Genomic DNA, 16,462 nt, shown 5'->3' with positions numbered 1-16,462 from the left:
GATGGTCAGTACAGTGAGGGTTATGGTCAGTACAGTGAGGGTGATGGTCAGTACAGTGAGGGTTATGGTCAGTACAGTGAGGGTTATGGTCAGTACAGTGAGGGTGATGGTCAGTACAGTGAGGGTTATGGTCCGGTCTGTGAGGGTTATGGTCAGTACAGTGAGGGTTATGGTCAGTACAGTGAGGGTTATGGTTATGATCAGTACAGTGAGGGTTATGGTCCGGTCTGTGAGGGTTTTGGTCAGTTCTGCACCATGTTTTAGCTTTTCTACAACACACATACTGACACTAACCTGTGGTGAGTTGTCCTACAGCGGTGTGTAGTTGCAGTAGCTGTTGTAAATCTCTAAGATAGCTCTCAAATTCCTCCTCCAGCAACACCTGACGCTTACGAGCCTAAACACAGAGAGACAGAGAGAGACAGAGACAGAGACAGAGAGAGAGAGACAGAGAGAGACAGAGACAGAGAGAGACATAGAGAGAGAGAGAGAGAGAGAGAGAGAGAGTGAGAGAGACAGACAGACAGAGACAGAGAGAGACAGAGAGACAGAGAGAGATAGAGAGGCAGACAGAGAGAGACAGAGAGAGAGAGAGACAGAGAGAGACAGAGAGAGAGAGAGAGAGAGAGAGAGAGAGAGAGAGAGAGACAGAGAGAAAGAGAGAGAGAGAGAGACAGAGAGAGAGAGAGAGACAGAGAGAGACAGAGAGAGATAGAGAGGCAGACAGAGAGAGACAGAGAGAGATAGAGAGAGACAGAGAGAGAGAGAGACAGAGAGAGAGAGAGACAGAGACAGACAGAGAGAGACAGAGAGAGATAGAGAGAGACAGAGAGAGATAGAGAGAGACAGAGACAGATAGAGAGAGACAGAGAGAGATAGAGAGAGACAGAGAGACAGAGAGAGAGACAGAGAGAGACAGAGAGAGATAGAGAGAGACAGAGAGAGATAGAGAGAGACAGATAGAGAGAGACAGAGAGACAGAGAGAGATAGAGAGAGACAGAGAGAGATAGAGAGAGACAGAGAGAGATAGAGAGAGATAGAGAGAGACAGAGACAGATAGAGACAGACAGAGACAGATAGAGACAGAGACAGATAGAGAGAGACAGAGAGAGATAGAGAGAGACAGAGAGAGATAGCGAGAGACAGAGAGATAGAGAGAGACAGAGAGAGATAGAGAGGCAGACAGAGATAGAGACAGAGAGATAGAGAGAGACAGAGAGAGATAGAGAGGCAGACAGAGATAGAGAGAGAGACAGAGAGAGACAGAGAGAGACAGAGAGAGATAGAGAGAGGCAGACAGAGAGACAGAGAAAAAAAACTTACAATCCTTCAGACACACTTGTGGTTCTTTGAGTTGTCATTCCCCTCCCCGTGTGTGTGTGTGTGTGTGTGTGTGTGTGTGTGTGTGTGTGTGTGTGTGTGTGTGTGTGTGTGTGTGTGTGTGTGTGTGTGTGTGTGTGTGTGTGTGTGTGTGTGTGTGTGTGTGTGTGTGTGTGTGTGTGTGTGTGTGTGTGTGTGTGTGTGTGTGTGTGTGTGAACCCTCCTACCATGTCCAGCTGTGTCAGGCTGTGTGTATGTAGCGTGTGTAGTTCCTGTAGTTGGTCTCGGACTTGTGATGCAGTTCTTCTCTCCTTCTCCAACTCTGCACTCAACTCTGCCTTAGAACTCAGGTAGTCCTTCTCCAGCCTACACACCACAACACAATGTTAACCTCATCCACAGGTATCACTACCATAAACAGTACCAGTCAACTCAGGTAGTCTTTCTCCAGCCTACACACCACAACACAATGTTAACCTCATCCACAGGTATCACTACCATAAACAGTACCAGTCAACTCAGGTAGTCTTTCTCCAGACTACACACCACAACACAATGTTAACCTCATCCACAGGTATCACTACCATAAACAGTACCAGTCAACTCAGGTAGTCTTTCTCCAGACTACACACCACAACACAATGTTAACCTCATCCACAGATATCACTACCATAAACAGTACCAGTCAACTCAGGTAGTCTTTCTCCAGCCTACACACCACAACACAATGTTAACCTCATCCACAGGTATCACTACCATAAACAGTACCAGTCAACTCAGGTAGTCTTTCTCCAGACTACACACCACAACACAATGTTAACCTCATCCACAGGTATCACTACCATAAACAGTACCAGTCAACTCAGGTAGTCTTTCTCCAGACTACACACCACAACACAATGTTAACCTCATCCACAGGTATCACTACCATAAACAGTACCAGTCAACTCAGGTAGTCTTTCTCCAGACTACACACCACAACACAATGTTAACCTCATCCACAGGTATCACTACCATAAACAGTACCAGTCAACTCAGGTAGTCTTTCTCCAGACTACACACCACAACACAATGTTAACCTCATCCACAGATATCACTACCATAAACAGTACCAGTCAAAGGTTTAGAACACCTACTCATTCAATGGTTTTTCTCTTTATTTTTACTATTTTCTATATTGTAGAATAATAGTGAAGACATCAACACTATGAAATAACACATATGGAATCATGTAGTAACCAAAAAAGTGTTAAACAAATCCAAATTTATTTTAGATTTTTCAAAGTAGCCACCCTTTGCTTTGATGACAGATTTGCACACTCTTGGCATTCTCTCAACCAGCTTCAACTGGAATGCTTTCCCAACAGTCTTGAAGGAGTTCCCACATATGCTGAGGACTTGTTGGCTGCTTTTCCTTCACTCTGCTGTCCAACTCATCCCAAACCATCTCAATTGGGTTGAGGTTGGGTGATTGTGTGGGCCAGGTCATCTGATGCAGCACTCCATTACTCTCCTTTGTTTTTCAACAGGACAATGACCCAACACACCTCCTTACACAGCCTGGAGGTGTGTTGGGTCATTGTCCTGTTGAAAAACAAATGATCGTCCCACTAAGAGCAGATCAGATGGGATATCACTGCAGAATGCTGTGGTAGCCATGCTAGTTAAGTGTGCCTTGAATTCTAAATAAATCACAGACAGTGCCACCAGCAAAGCACCATCACACCTCCTCCTCCATGCTTCACGGTGGGAGCCACACATGGAGATCATCAGTTCACCTACTCTGTGTCGCACAAAGACATGGTGGTTGTTGGAACCAAAAATCTCAAATTTGGACACAAAGGACAGATTTCCACCGGTCTAATGTCCATTACTTGTGTTTCTTGGCCCAAACAAGTCTCATCTTCTTATTGGTGTCCTTTAGTAGTGGTTTCTTAGCAGCAATTTGACCTAAATTCCCAATTAATCCCTCAAATCATCACGGTCACCTATTAATCCCCAGTTTACAATTGCCTCATTCATCCCCCTCCTCTCCCCTGTAACTATTCCCCAGGTCATTGCTGTAAATGAGAACGTCTCAGTCATGGATAAATAAAAATTTTAAATGAAGGCCTGATTCACGCAGTCTCGTCTGAACAGTTGATGCGCACAATTGGTCCAGCGCGTCCGGGTTTGGCCGGTGTAGGCCGTCATTGTAAAAAATAATTTATTCTTTAACTGACTTGCCTAGTTAAATAAAGGTTACATTAAAATAATTCATAGTTTTGATTGTCTTCATTATTATTCTACAATAAATAGTACAAATGAAGATAAACCCATGAATGAGTAGGTGTGTCCAAACTTCTGACTGTATACCCAGACTGCACCAGAAAAATAATCGGGTGCCACTTACTGTGCCAGTCTGCCAGTAGAGTCCCGTGCCCTGTCTCTCTCTATGCCGTAGGCTCGCTCCACCTACAGTAGAATACAACAACACAACCTTATTGTCTATATGTCACGTTCGTCGTATGGAGGAGACCAGCGTAAAATGATTGACATATTTTTAATAAAGAACACTTAACAAACTATACAAAAACAACAAACCAAACCTGAAGCTATAATAATACTAGTGCAGACACAGGCAACTAGACATAGACAATAACCCACCAAATACCCAAAGAAGATGTCTGCCTAAATATGGTTCCCAATCAGAGACAACGATAAACATCTGCCTCTAATTGAGAACCATTCTAGGCAACCATAGACATACAATAAACACCTAGATGATAAACAACCCCATAAACCTACAGAACCCCTAGACAGTACAACAACACATACGTCACCCATGTCGCACCGTGACCTAACCAAAACAATCAAGAAGACAAAGAATACTCAGGTCAGGGCGTGACACTTTACAGTGAACAACGAGGGAGAGCACGTTGAAGGGGTTAAGGGCCTTGCTCAAGAGGGAGGCAGGGAGTGAGAAGAGAGACAGGGAGAGCACGTTGAAGGGGTTAAGGGCCTTGCTCAAGAGGGAGGCAGGGAGTGAGAAGAGAGAGAGGGAGAGCACGTTGAAGGGGTTAAAGGCCTTGCTCAAGAGGGAGGCAGGGAGTGAGAAGAGAGAGAGGGAGAGCACGTTGAAGGGGTTAAAGGCCTTGCTCAAGAGGGAGGCAGGGAGTGAGAAGAGAGAGAGGGAGAGCACGTTGTGGGGTTAAGGGCCTTGCTCAAGAGGGAGGCAGGGAGTGAGAAGAGAGAGAGGGAGAGCACGTTGTGGGGTTAAGGGCCTTGCTCAAGAGGACAACAGTAAGGTCCATCTCCTTAGCCTGGGTTTACCCACCTCTCTGAACTGTTGTTTGACCATGTCCAGACTGGACACGGCTTCAGCCTGGCTACACTTCTCCACCTGTAGAGCTGCCTCCAGGTCACGGATACGCAGCTGGGGGAAAGAGAGGGCGGAGAGAGGGGGGAGAGGGAGGGAGGGAGGGAGGGAGGGAAAGAGAGAGAGAGGGAGGGAGGGAAAGAGAGAGAGAGGGAGGGAGGGAAAGAGAGAGAGAGGGAGGGAGTGAGAAGAGAGAGAGAGTTAGCAGAGAGACAGAGAGAGAGAGAGAGAGAGAGAGAGAGAGAGAGTTTGCAGAGAGACCGAGAGAGAGAGATAGAGAGAGTTAGCAGAGAGAGAGAGAGTTAGAGAGAGTTAGCAGAGAGAGAGAGAGTTAGCAGAGAGACACAGAGAGAGAGAGTTAGCAGAGAGACACAGAGAGAGAGAGGGGAGAGGGATAATAGATAGTTTATTGTTCATTTGTTTAGAACGGAAATTGGTCTTCTGCCTTCTTCCCAACTACAGGGTTCAGCTACAGGGACAGCTACAGGGTCAGAGGCCCAGGGTCAGCTACAGGGTCAGCTACAGGGTTCAGCTACAGGGTCAGCTACAGGGTTCAGCTACAGGGTCAGCTACAGGGACAGCTACAGGGACAGCTACAGGGTCAGAGGCCCAGGGTCAACTACAGGGTCAGAGGACCCAGGGTCAGCTACAGGGTCAGTGGCCCAGGGTCAGATACAGTGTCAGCTACAGGGTCAGAGGCCCAGGGTCAGATACAGGGTCAGCTACAGGGTCAGAGGCCCAGGGGTCAGCTACAGGGTCAACTACAGGGTCAGAGGCCCAGGGGTCAGCTACAGGGTCAACTACAGGGTCAGCTACAGGGTCAGAGGCCCAGGGTCAGCTACAGGGTCAAAGGCCCAGGGTCAGCCCAGGGTCAGCTACAGGGTCAGCTACAGGGTCATCTACAGGGTCAGAGGCCCAGGGTCAACTACAGGGTCAGCTATAGGGTCAACTACAGGGTCAGCTATAGTGTCAACTACAGGGTCAGCTACAGGGTCAACTACAGGGTCAGCTACAGGGTCAGAGGCCCAGGGTCAACTACAGGGTCAGCTACAGGGTCAGAGGCCCAGGGTCAGCTAAAGGGACAGCTACAGGGTCAGCTAAAGGGACAGCTACAGGGACAGCTACAGGGTCAGCTACAGGGTCAGAGGCCCAGGGTCAGCTACAGGGTCAGGGACAACTACAGGGTTCAGCTACAGGGTCAGAGGCCCAGGGTCAGCTACAGGGTCAGGGACAACTACAGGGTTCAGCTACAGGGTCAACTACAGGGTCATAGGCCCAGGGTCAGCTACAGGGTCAGCTACAGGGTCAGCTACAGGGACAGCTACAGGGGCAGCTACAGGGACAGCTACAGGGTCAGCTACAGGGACAGCTAAAGGGACAGCTACAGGGTCAGCTACATGGACAGCTACAGGGACAGCTACAGAGTCAGCTACAGGGTCAGGGACAGCTACAGGGTTCAGCTACAGGGCCAGCTACAGGGTCAGAGGCCCAGGGTCAGCTACAGGGTCAGAGGCCCAGCTACAGGGTCAGCTACAGGGTCAGCTACAGTGTCAGCTACAGGGTCAGCTAAAGGGAATGCTACAGGGACAGCTACAGGGACAGCTACAGGGACAGCTACAGGGACAGCTAAAGGGTCAACTACAGGGTCAACTACAGGGTCAGCTACAGGGTCAAAGGCCCAGGGTCAACTACAGGGTCAGCTATAGGGTCAACTACAGGGTCAGCTATAGGGTCAACTACAGGGTCAGCTACAGGGTCAACAACAGGGTCAACTACAGGGTCAGCTACAGGGTCATCTACATGGTCAGAGGCCCAGGGTCAACTACAGGGTCAGCTACAGGGTCAGAGGCCCGGGGTCAGCTACAGGGTCAGCTACAGGGTCAGCTAAAGGGACAGCTACAGGGACAGCTACAGGGTCAGCTACAGGGTCAGAGGCCCAGGATCAGCTACAGGGTCAGCTAAAGGGACAGCTACAGGGACAGCTACAGGGTCAGAGGCCCAGGGTCAGCTACAGGGTCAGCTACAGGGTCATAGGCCCAGGGTCAACTTCAGGGTCAACTAAAGGGACAGCTACAGGGACAGCTACAGGGTCAGCTACAGGGACAGCTACAGGGACAGCTACAGGGTCAGCTACATGGACAGCTACAGGGACAGCAGGGTACAGGGTCAGCTACAGGGACAGCTACAGGGTCAGATACAGGGTCAGCTACAGGGTCAGAGGCCCAGGGTCAACTACAGGGTCAGCTATAGGGTCAACTACAGGGTCAGCTACAGGGTCAACTACAGGGTCAGCTACAGGGTCAGCTACAGGGTCAGAGGCCCAGGGTCAACTACAGGGTCAGCTACAGGGTCAGAGGCCCGGGGTCAGCTACAGGGTCAGCTACAGGGTCAGCTAAAGGGACAGCTACAGGGACAGCTACAGGGTCAGCTACAGGGTCAGAGGCCCAGGATCAGCTACAGGGTCAGCTACAGGGTCAGCTAAAGGGACAGCTACAGGGACAGCTACAGGGTCAGAGGCCCAGGATCAGCTACAGGGTCAGCTAAAGGGACAGCTACAGGGACAGCTACAGGGTCAGAGGCCCAGGGTCAGCTACAGGGTCAGGGACAACTACAGGGTTCAGCTACAGGGTCAGCTACAGGGTCATAGGCCCAGGGTCAACTAAAGGGACAGCTACAGGGACAGCTACAGGGACAGCTACAGGGACAGCTACAGGGACAGCTACAGGGACAGCTTCAGGGTCAGCTACGGGGTCAACTAAAGGGACAGCTACAGGGACAGCTACAGGGTCAGCTACAGGGACAGCTACAGGGTCAGCTACAGGGACAGCTACAGGGTCAGCTACAGGGTCAGCTACAGGGTCAGAGGCCCAGGGTCAACTACAGGGTCAACTACAGGGTCAGCTACAGGGTCAGCTACATGGGTCAGGGACAGCTACAGGGTCAGAGGCCCAGGGTCAACTACAGGGTCAGCTACAGGGTCAGAGGCCCAGGGTCAACTAAAGGGACAGCTACAGCGTCAGCTTCAGGGACAGCTACAGGGTCAGCTACATGGACAGCTACAGGGACAGCTACAGGGACAGCTACAGGGTCAGCTACAGGGTCAGCTACAGGGTCAGCTACAGGGTCAGAGGCCCATGGTCAGCTATAGGGTCAGCTAAAGGGACAGCTACAGGGACAGCTACAGGGTCAGAGGCCCAGGGTCAGCTACAGGGTCAGAGGCCCAGCTACAGGGTCAGCTACAGGGTCAGCTACAGGGACAGCTACAGGGACAGCTACGGGGTCAACTACACATTTAATAGGTGTGTGTTTTACCTGTATGATCTCAGAGTTGAATTTAGACTCCAGGTGAGCAGCTCTCTCAGACTCTATGTTGGTTTCTAGAGTCTTGACTCTCTGTAGGGCGGTCTGAGGAACACACAAACACACTCTATTTGAAATCTCTATGTTGGTTTCTAGAGTGTTGACTCTCTAGGATGGTTCTGTTGGTTTCTAGAGTGTTGACTCTCTCTAGGATGGTTCTGTGTTGGTTTCTAGAGTGTTGACTCTCTCTAGGATGGTTCTGTGTTGGTTTCTAGAGAGTTGACTCTCTAGGGTGGTTCTATGTTGTTTTCTAGAGTGTTGAGTCCCTCTAGGATGGTTCTATGTTGGTTTCTAGAGTGTTGACTCTCTCTAGGGTGGTTCTATGTTGGTTTCTAGAGTGTTGACTCTCTAGGATGGTTCTATGTTGGTTTCTAGAGTGTTGACTCTCTCTAGGGTGGTTCTATGTTGGTTTCTAGAGTGTTGACTCTCTCTAGGGTGGTTCTATGTTGGTTTCTAGAGTGTTGACTCTCTAGGATGGTTCTATGTTGGTTTCTAGAGTGTTGACTCTCTCTATGATGGTTCTGTGTTGGTTTCTAGAGTGTTGACTCTCTCTAGGATGGTTCTATGTTGGTTTATAGAGTGTTGACTCTCTCTAGGATGGTTCTATGTTGGTTTCTAGAGTGTTGACTCTCTCTAGGATGGTTCTATGTTGGTTTCTAGAGTGTTGACTCTCTCTAGGATGGTTCTATGTTGGTTTCTAGAGTGTTGACTCTCTGTAGGGTGGTTCTATGTTGGTTTCTAGAGTGTTGACTCTCTAGGATGGTTCTATGTTGGTTTCTAGAGTGTTGACTCTCTGTAGGGTGGTTCTATGTTGGTTTCTAGAGTGTTGACTCTCTAGGATGGTTCTATGTTGGTTTCTAGAGTGTTGACTCTCTAGGATGGTTCTATGTTGGTTTCTAGAGTGTTGACTCTCTGTAGGGTGGTTCTATGTTGGTTTCTAGAGTGTTGACTCTCTAGGATGGTTCTATGTTGGTTTCTAGAGTGTTGACTCTCTCTGGGATGGTTCTGTTGGTTTCTAGAGTGTTGACTCTCTAGGATGGTTCTATGTTGGTTTCTAGAGTGTTGACTCTCTCTAGGATGGTTCTATGTTGGTTTCTAGAGTGTTGACTCTCTCTAGGATGGTTCTATGTTGGTTTCTAGAGTGTTGACTCTCTCTAGGATGGTTCTATGTTGGTTTCTAGAGTGTTGACTCTCTCTAGGATGGTTCTATGTTGGTTTCTAGAGTGTTGACTCTCTCTAGGATGGTTCTATGTTGGTTTCTAGAGTGTTGACTCTCTCTAGGATGGTTCTGTTGGTTTCTAGAGTGTTGACTCTCTCTAGGATGGTTCTGTTGGTTTCTAGAGTGTTGACTCTCTCTAGGATGGTTCTGTTGGTTTCTAGAGTGTTGACTCTCTCTAGGATGGTTCTGTTGGTTTCTAGAGTGTTGACTCTCTCTAGGATGGTTCTGTTGGTTTCTAGAGTGTTGACTCTCTCTAGGATGGTTCTATGTTGGTTTCTAGAGTGTTGACTCTCTGTAGGGTGGTTCTATGTTGGTTTCTAGAGTGTTGACTCTCTCTAGGATGGTTCTGTTGGTTTCTAGAGTGTTGACTCTCTGTAGGGTGGTTCTATGTTGGTTTCTAGAGTGTTGACTCTCTCTAGGATGGTTCTATGTTGGTTTCTAGAGTGTTGACTCTCTCTAGGATGGTTCTGTTGGTTTCTAGAGTGTTGACTCTCTGTAGGGTGGTTCTATGTTGGTTTCTAGAGTGTTGACTCTCTCTAGGATGGTTCTATGTTGGTTTCTAGAGTGTTGACTCTCTCTAGGATGGTTCTATGTTGGTTTCTAGAGTGTTGACTCTCTCTAGGATGGTTCTATGTTGGTTTCTAGAGTGTTGACTCTCTCTAGGATGGTTCTATGTTGGTTTCTAGAGTGTTGACTCTCTCTAGGATGGTTCTATGTTGGTTTCTAGAGTGTTGACTCTCTCTAGGATGGTTCTGTTGGTTTCTAGAGTGTTGACTCTCTAGGATGGTTCTATGTTGGTTTCTAGAGTGTTGACTCTCTCTAGGATGGTTCTGTTGGTTTCTAGAGTGTTGACTCTCTCTAGGATGGTTCTATGTTGGTTTCTAGAGTGTTGACTCTCTCTAGGATGGTTCTATGTTGGTTTCTAGAGTGTTGACTCTCTCTAGGATGGTTCTATGTTGGTTTCTAGAGTGTTGACTCTCTCTAGGATGGTTCTGTTGGTTTCTAGAGTGTTGACTCTCTCTAGGATGGTTCTATGTTGGTTTCTAGAGTGTTGACTCTCTCTAGGATGGTTCTATGTTGGTTTCTAGAGTGTTGACTCTCTCTAGGATGGTTCTGTTGGTTTCTAGAGTGTTGACTCTCTCTAGGATGGTTCTATGTTGGTTTCTAGAGTGTTGACTCTCTCTAGGATGGTTCTATGTTGGTTTCTAGAGTGTTGACTCTCTCTAGGATGGTTCTATGTTGGTTTCTAGAGTGTTGACTCTCTCTAGGATGGTTCTGTTGGTTTCTAGAGTGTTGACTCTCTCTAGGATGGTTCTATGTTGGTTTCTAGAGTGTTGACTCTCTCTAGGATGGTTCTGTTGGTTTCTAGAGTGTTGACTCTCTCTAGGATGGTTCTATGTTGGTTTCTAGAGTGTTGACTCTCTCTAGGATGGTTCTATGTTGGTTTCTAGAGTGTTGACTCTCTCTAGGATGGTTCTATGTTGGTTTCTAGAGTGTTGACTCTCTCTAGGATGGTTCTGTTGGTTTCTTCCTCCCTCACCTCTAGTTCTTTCTTCATTCTCTCCTCTCTCTCTGTGATGTAGCCCAGTTCGCTGGTCTGACGTCGTAGTGCCTCCCCGTCTCTCTCCCTCTCTCTCTGCACCTCCCCCATCCTCCTCTTCAGCTCCTGCAGAGTCTCCTCTTGATCCTGGGGGTGAGGGAGGGAGAGGGGAGGGGAGGAAGAAGTGGAAGAAGGGGGGTGAGGGAGGGAGAGGGGAGGAAGAAGTGGGAGAAGGGGGGAGAGGGGGTGAGGGAGGGAGAGGGGAGGGGAGGAAGAAGTGGGCAGAGGGGGTGAGGGAGGGAGAGGGGAGGAAGAAGTGGGCAGAGGGGGTGAGGGAGGGAGAGGGGAGGGGAGGAAGATGTGGGCAGAGGGGGTGAGGGAGGGACAGGGGAGGGGAGGAAGAAGTGGGAGAAGGGGGGAGAGGGGGTGAGGGAGGGAGAGGGGAGGAAGAAGTGGGAGAAGTGGGAGAAGGGGGGAGAGGGGGTGAGGGAGGGAGAGGGGAGGGGAGGAAGAAGTGGGCAGAGGGGGTTAACAAAGGGTTAATATTCAACAACAACAACAACAACAAATTGTCATTGTGACTGTTTTGATGGAAGCCACCAAATGAATGTATTTCACTGTGTCCTGTTTGCCTCCTAAATGCCCACTAGAGGGCAGTCCAGCTGCATCTTAACACTGAACTACCAGGAGTCGTCACTGACCTGAATGTCTGTGACCGATGTGGTAATCATTACGGTGATGCCACACCAGCAAACCTGTCGCTTAAACCATCTCCAAACCTATAGCAGGGTGTGTTACCTACAGCAGGGTGTGTTACCTATAGCAGGGTGTGTGTTACCTACAGCAGGGTGTGTTACCTACAGCAGGGTGTGTTACCTACAGCAGGGTGTGTTACCTACAGCAGGGTGTGTTCCCTATAGCAGGGTGTGTTACCTACAGCAGGGTGTGTTCCCTACAGCAGGGTGTGTTACCTACAGCAGGGTGTGTTACCTACAGCAGGGTGTGTGTTACCTAGAGCAGGGTGTGTGTTACCTACAGCAGGGTGTGTGTTACCTACAGCAGGGTGTGTGTTACCTACAGCAGGGTGTGTGTTACCTACAGCAGGGTGTGTTACCTATAGCAGGGTGTGTTCCCTACAGCAGGGTGTGTTACCTACAGCAGGGTGTGTGTTACCTACAGCAGGGTGTGTTACCTACAGCAGGGTGTGTGTTACCTACAGCAGGGTGTGTGTTACCTACAGCAGGGTGTGTTACCTATAGCAGGGTGTGTGTTACCTACAGCAGGGTGTGTTACCTACAGCAGGGTGTGTTCCCTACAGCAGGGTGTGTTCCCTACAGCAGGGTGTGTTACCTACAGCAGGGTGTGTTACCTACAGCAGGGTGTGTTACCTACAGCAGGGTGTGTGTTACCTACAGCAGGGTGTGTGTTACCTACAGCAGGGTGTGTTACCTATAGCAGGGTGTGTTACCTACAGCAGGGTGTGTGTTACCTATAGCAGGGTGTGTGTTACCTACAGCAGGGTGTGTGTTACCTACAGCAGGGTGTGTGTTACCTACAGCAGGGTGTGTGTTACCTACAGCAGGGTGTGTTACCTACAGCAGGGTGTGTTACCTATAGCAGGGTGTGTGTTACCTACAGCAGGGTGTGTGTTCCCTATAGCAGGGTGTGTGTTACCTATAGCAGGGTGTGTGTTACCTATAGCAGGGTGTGTGTTACCTATAGCAGGGTGTGTGTTACCTACAGCAGGGTGTGTGTTACCTACAGCAGGGGTGTGTTCCCTACAGCAGGGTGTGTTACCTATAGCAGGGTGTGTTACCTACAGCAGGGTGTGTGTTACCTATAGCAGGGTGTGTGTTACCTACAGCAGGGTGTGTTACCTACAGCAGGGTGTGTTACCTACAGCAGGGTGTGTGTTACCTACAGCAGGGTGGTGTGTGTTACCTATAGCAGGGTGCGTGTTACCTACAGCAGGTGTGTGTTCCCTATAGCAGGGATTGATGTTACCTATAGCATGGTGTGAATGTTCCCTATCAATGCTGTGGTGTGTTACCTATAGCAGGGTGTGTGTTACCTATAGCAGGGTGTGTGTTACCTACAGCAGGGTGTGTTACCTATAGCAGGGTGTGTGTTACCTATAGCAGGGTGTGTTACCTACAGCAGGGTGTGTGTTACCTATAGCAGGGTGTGTGTTACCTACAGCAGGGTGTGTGTTACCTATAGCAGGGTGTGTTACCGCTCAGCACCAGTGTGTGTTCCTACCACTTCCTGTTACCAATGCAGGGTGTGGTTACCTACTTCCAGGGTGTGTGTTATCTCCAGCAGGGTTCTGTTAAGGACAGCAGGGTCTCTCCTGCAGGCTCTGTTACCACATGGGTGTGTTACCTATAGCAGGGTGTGTTACCACAGCAGGGTGTGTTACCACAGCAGGGTGTGTTACCACAGCACACACACACACACCTATAGCAGGGTGTGTTACCACAGCAGGGTGTGTGTTACCACATACACAGGGTTGTGACATTCACACCATCATCAGGGTGTCATCAACCAATAGCACCATGTGTGTCATCAATAGCAGGGTGTGTGTTACCTAAGACAGGGTGTGTTTTACCTTTTCAGGGTGTGATACCTACAGCAGGGTGTGTTACCTACAGCAGGGTGTGTGTTACCTACAGCAGGGTGTGTTACCTATAGCAGGGTGTGTTTTACGTTAGCAGGGTGTGTGTTACCTACAGCAGAGTGTGTTACCTCGTTTCAGCAGGGTGAGTGTTCAAGCAGGTGTGTGTTAGACAGCAGGGGCTGAAGCAGGGTGTAGTTTTCATTAAGCAAATATTTACCTATAGCAGGGTGATAATTAACAGCATTGACCATAATCCAGCAGGGTGTGTTTACAGCAGGGTGTGTTACCTACAGCAGGGTGTGTTACAGACAGCAGGGTGAAGAGGCTTACAGCAGGTTTCACTCTACAGCAGGGTCTGTTACCAAAGCAGGGTGTGTTACCACAGCAGGGTGTTCCATACAGCAGGGTGTGTTCCATACAGCAGGGTGTGTTCCCAGCAGGGGGAGACATACAGCATCTTGTCATTATATACAGGGTGTTCTCTGGATGGATCCACTTTTACCCAGGGTGTGTTACATACAGCAGGGTGTGTGTTACCTAATAACAAGGGTGTGTGTTACCTATAGCAGGGTGTGTGTTACCTACACAACAAGCAGGTGTGTTACCATCTAACAACAGAGTGTGTGATCCACAGCAGGGTGTGTTCCCTACAGACCAGGTGTACCATCTAACAGCAGGGAGTGATCCACAGCAGGGGTTGTTACCTACAGACCAGGGATGTTACCATCTAACAACAGGGTGTGGATACCATAGCAGGGTTAGATACACACAGACCAGATATACCATCTAACAGGGTGTGTTACCACAGCAGGGTGTGTGATCCACAGCAGGGTTAGATCCATACAGCAGATGTGTCTAACAAGCAGGGTGGGATCCACTAGTTAGGTTAGATACACATAGCAGATGTGTCTAACAACAAGCAGGGTGTGGATACCCACTGCAGGGGTTAGATACCCAGAGCAGGTGTGTTCATCTAACAGCAGAGTGTGGATACCTGTAGCAGGGTTAGATACACACAGACCAGATATACCATCTAACAACAAGTGTGGATCCACTGTTAGGGTGTGTGTTACCTATAGCAGGGTGTGTGTTACCTATAGCAGGGTGTGTGTTACCAACAGCAGGGTGTGGATCCACAGCAGGGTTAGATACACACAGCAGGGTGTGTTATACAGCATGTTACCATAGCAGGGTGTGTGTTCCCTGTAGCAGGGGTTGTTACCTACAGCAGGGTGTACCATCTAACAACAGGGGGATCCACAGCAGGGTTGTTACCACAGCAGGGTGTGATATACCATCTAACAACAGCAGGGTGTGTTCCATACAGCAGGGTGTGTGTTCCCTGCAGGGTTAGTTACCTACAGCAGGGATATTCCATCTAACAACAGGGTGTGGATCCACTGGGGTTAGATACCTACAGACCAGATGTACCATCTAACAACAAGGGTGTGGATACAGCAGGGGTTAGATACCACACCAGATGTACCATCTAACCCTATAGCAGGGATGTTGTGTTAGATACATAGCAGGACCAGTGTTACCTAACAGCAGGGTGTACATACAGACCAGTTACCACCTATAGCAGGGTGTGTGTTACCTACAGCAGGTGTACCATCTAACACAGCAGGGTGTGTGATACCACTGCAGGGTTAGATACCTACAGACCAGATGTTACCATAACAACAGGGTGTGGATCCACAGCAGGGTTAGATACCTACAGACCAGATATACCATCTAACAACAGGGTGGACCACTAGCAGGTTAGATACATACAGCAGGGTGTGTTAACAAGCAGGGAGGGATCCACTGCAGGGGTTAGATACCTACAGAGGCAGATATACCATCTAACAACAAGGGGGATCCACTGTTAGGTTAGATACCTACAGCAGATGTTACCATCTAACAGGGTGTGGATCCACTGTTAGCAGGGTTGATGTTACACACAGCAGATATACCATCTAACAAGGGTGTGGATCCCTGTAGCAGGGTTAGATACCTACAGCAGGGTATGTGTTACCTATAGCAGGGTGTGTGTTCCCTACAGCAGGGTGTGTGTTACCTACAGCAGGGTGTGTTACCTACAGCAGGGTGGGATCCACTGTTAGGTTAGCAGGGTGTGTGTTACCTATAGCATCTGTTAGACAGCAGGGATCCACTGTAGCAGGGTTAGATACCTACAGACCAGATATACCATCTAACAACAGGGTGGGATCCACTGTTAGCAGGGTGTTGATACACACAGCAGGGATGTACCACCTAACAACAGGGTGTGATCCCTAGCAGGGTGTGTGTTAGATACACAGGGTGACCAGATATACCATCAACAACAAGAGAGGGATCCACTGCAGGGTTGATCCACACAGACCAGATGTACCACCTAACAGCAAGGTGGATTACTGTAGCAGGGTTAGATACCATAGCAGGGATATGTTACCTAACAGCAGGGTGTGTTACCTATAGCAGGGTTAGATACACACAGACCAGGGTGTGTGTTAACAACAGCAGGGTGCGTGTTACCACACAGCAGGGTACCATGTTACCTATAGCAGGTGTGTGTTACCTACAGCAGGGATCCACTGCAGGGTTAGACCACACAGACCAGATGTTCCATCTAACAACAGGGTGAGGGATCCACAGCAGGGTGTGATACACACAGCAGATGTACCATCTAACATAGCAGGGTGTGTGTTACCTACAGCAGGGTTAGTTACCACAGCAGGGTGTGTACCATCTAACAGCAGGGTGTGTGTTAGATACACAGCAGGGTGTGATTACCATCTAACAACAGGGTGTGTGATACCACAGCAGGGTGTTAGTTACACACAGCAGGGATGTGTTACCTAACAGCAGGGTGTGTGTTACCACAGCAGGGGTGTGTTACCACAGACCAGATATACCATCTAACAACAGAGTGTGGTTCCACTGTTAGGGGTTAGATACCACAGCAGGGATATACCACCTACAGCAGGGTGTGTTCCACAGCAGGGTGTGTTACCACAGCAGGGTGTGTGTTACCACAGCAGGGTGTGTGTTACCTACAGCAGGGT

The 16,462-nt window shown here is 49.0% G+C and overlaps 1 protein-coding gene across 1 annotated transcript in view; it reads right to left on the bottom strand.

Annotated features, from left to right (window-relative positions):
* Window positions 1–11,529, bottom strand: part of LOC124008828 (coiled-coil domain-containing protein 171-like) — a 79,784-nt gene extending 68,255 nt beyond the window's left edge. Inside the window, exons 1-7 of the mRNA XM_046320398.1 lie at window positions 11,500–11,529; window positions 10,799–10,945; window positions 7,992–8,084; window positions 4,638–4,736; window positions 3,714–3,775; window positions 1,549–1,687; window positions 295–397 (exon numbers count right to left, since the gene is read on the bottom strand). Coding sequence (XP_046176354.1) covers window positions 295–397; window positions 1,549–1,687; window positions 3,714–3,775; window positions 4,638–4,736; window positions 7,992–8,084; window positions 10,799–10,945; window positions 11,500–11,529 — 673 coding nt within the window. The remainder of the gene's footprint in view (window positions 1–294; window positions 398–1,548; window positions 1,688–3,713; window positions 3,776–4,637; window positions 4,737–7,991; window positions 8,085–10,798; window positions 10,946–11,499) is intronic.
* Window positions 11,530–16,462: the final 4,933 nt, after the last annotated feature.

This window comes from Oncorhynchus gorbuscha, linkage group LG21 (assembly GCF_021184085.1).
Source record: "Oncorhynchus gorbuscha isolate QuinsamMale2020 ecotype Even-year linkage group LG21, OgorEven_v1.0, whole genome shotgun sequence".
NCBI lineage: Eukaryota > Metazoa > Chordata > Actinopteri > Salmoniformes > Salmonidae > Oncorhynchus > Oncorhynchus gorbuscha.
This window is presented reverse-complemented; position numbering and strand designations above follow the sequence as displayed.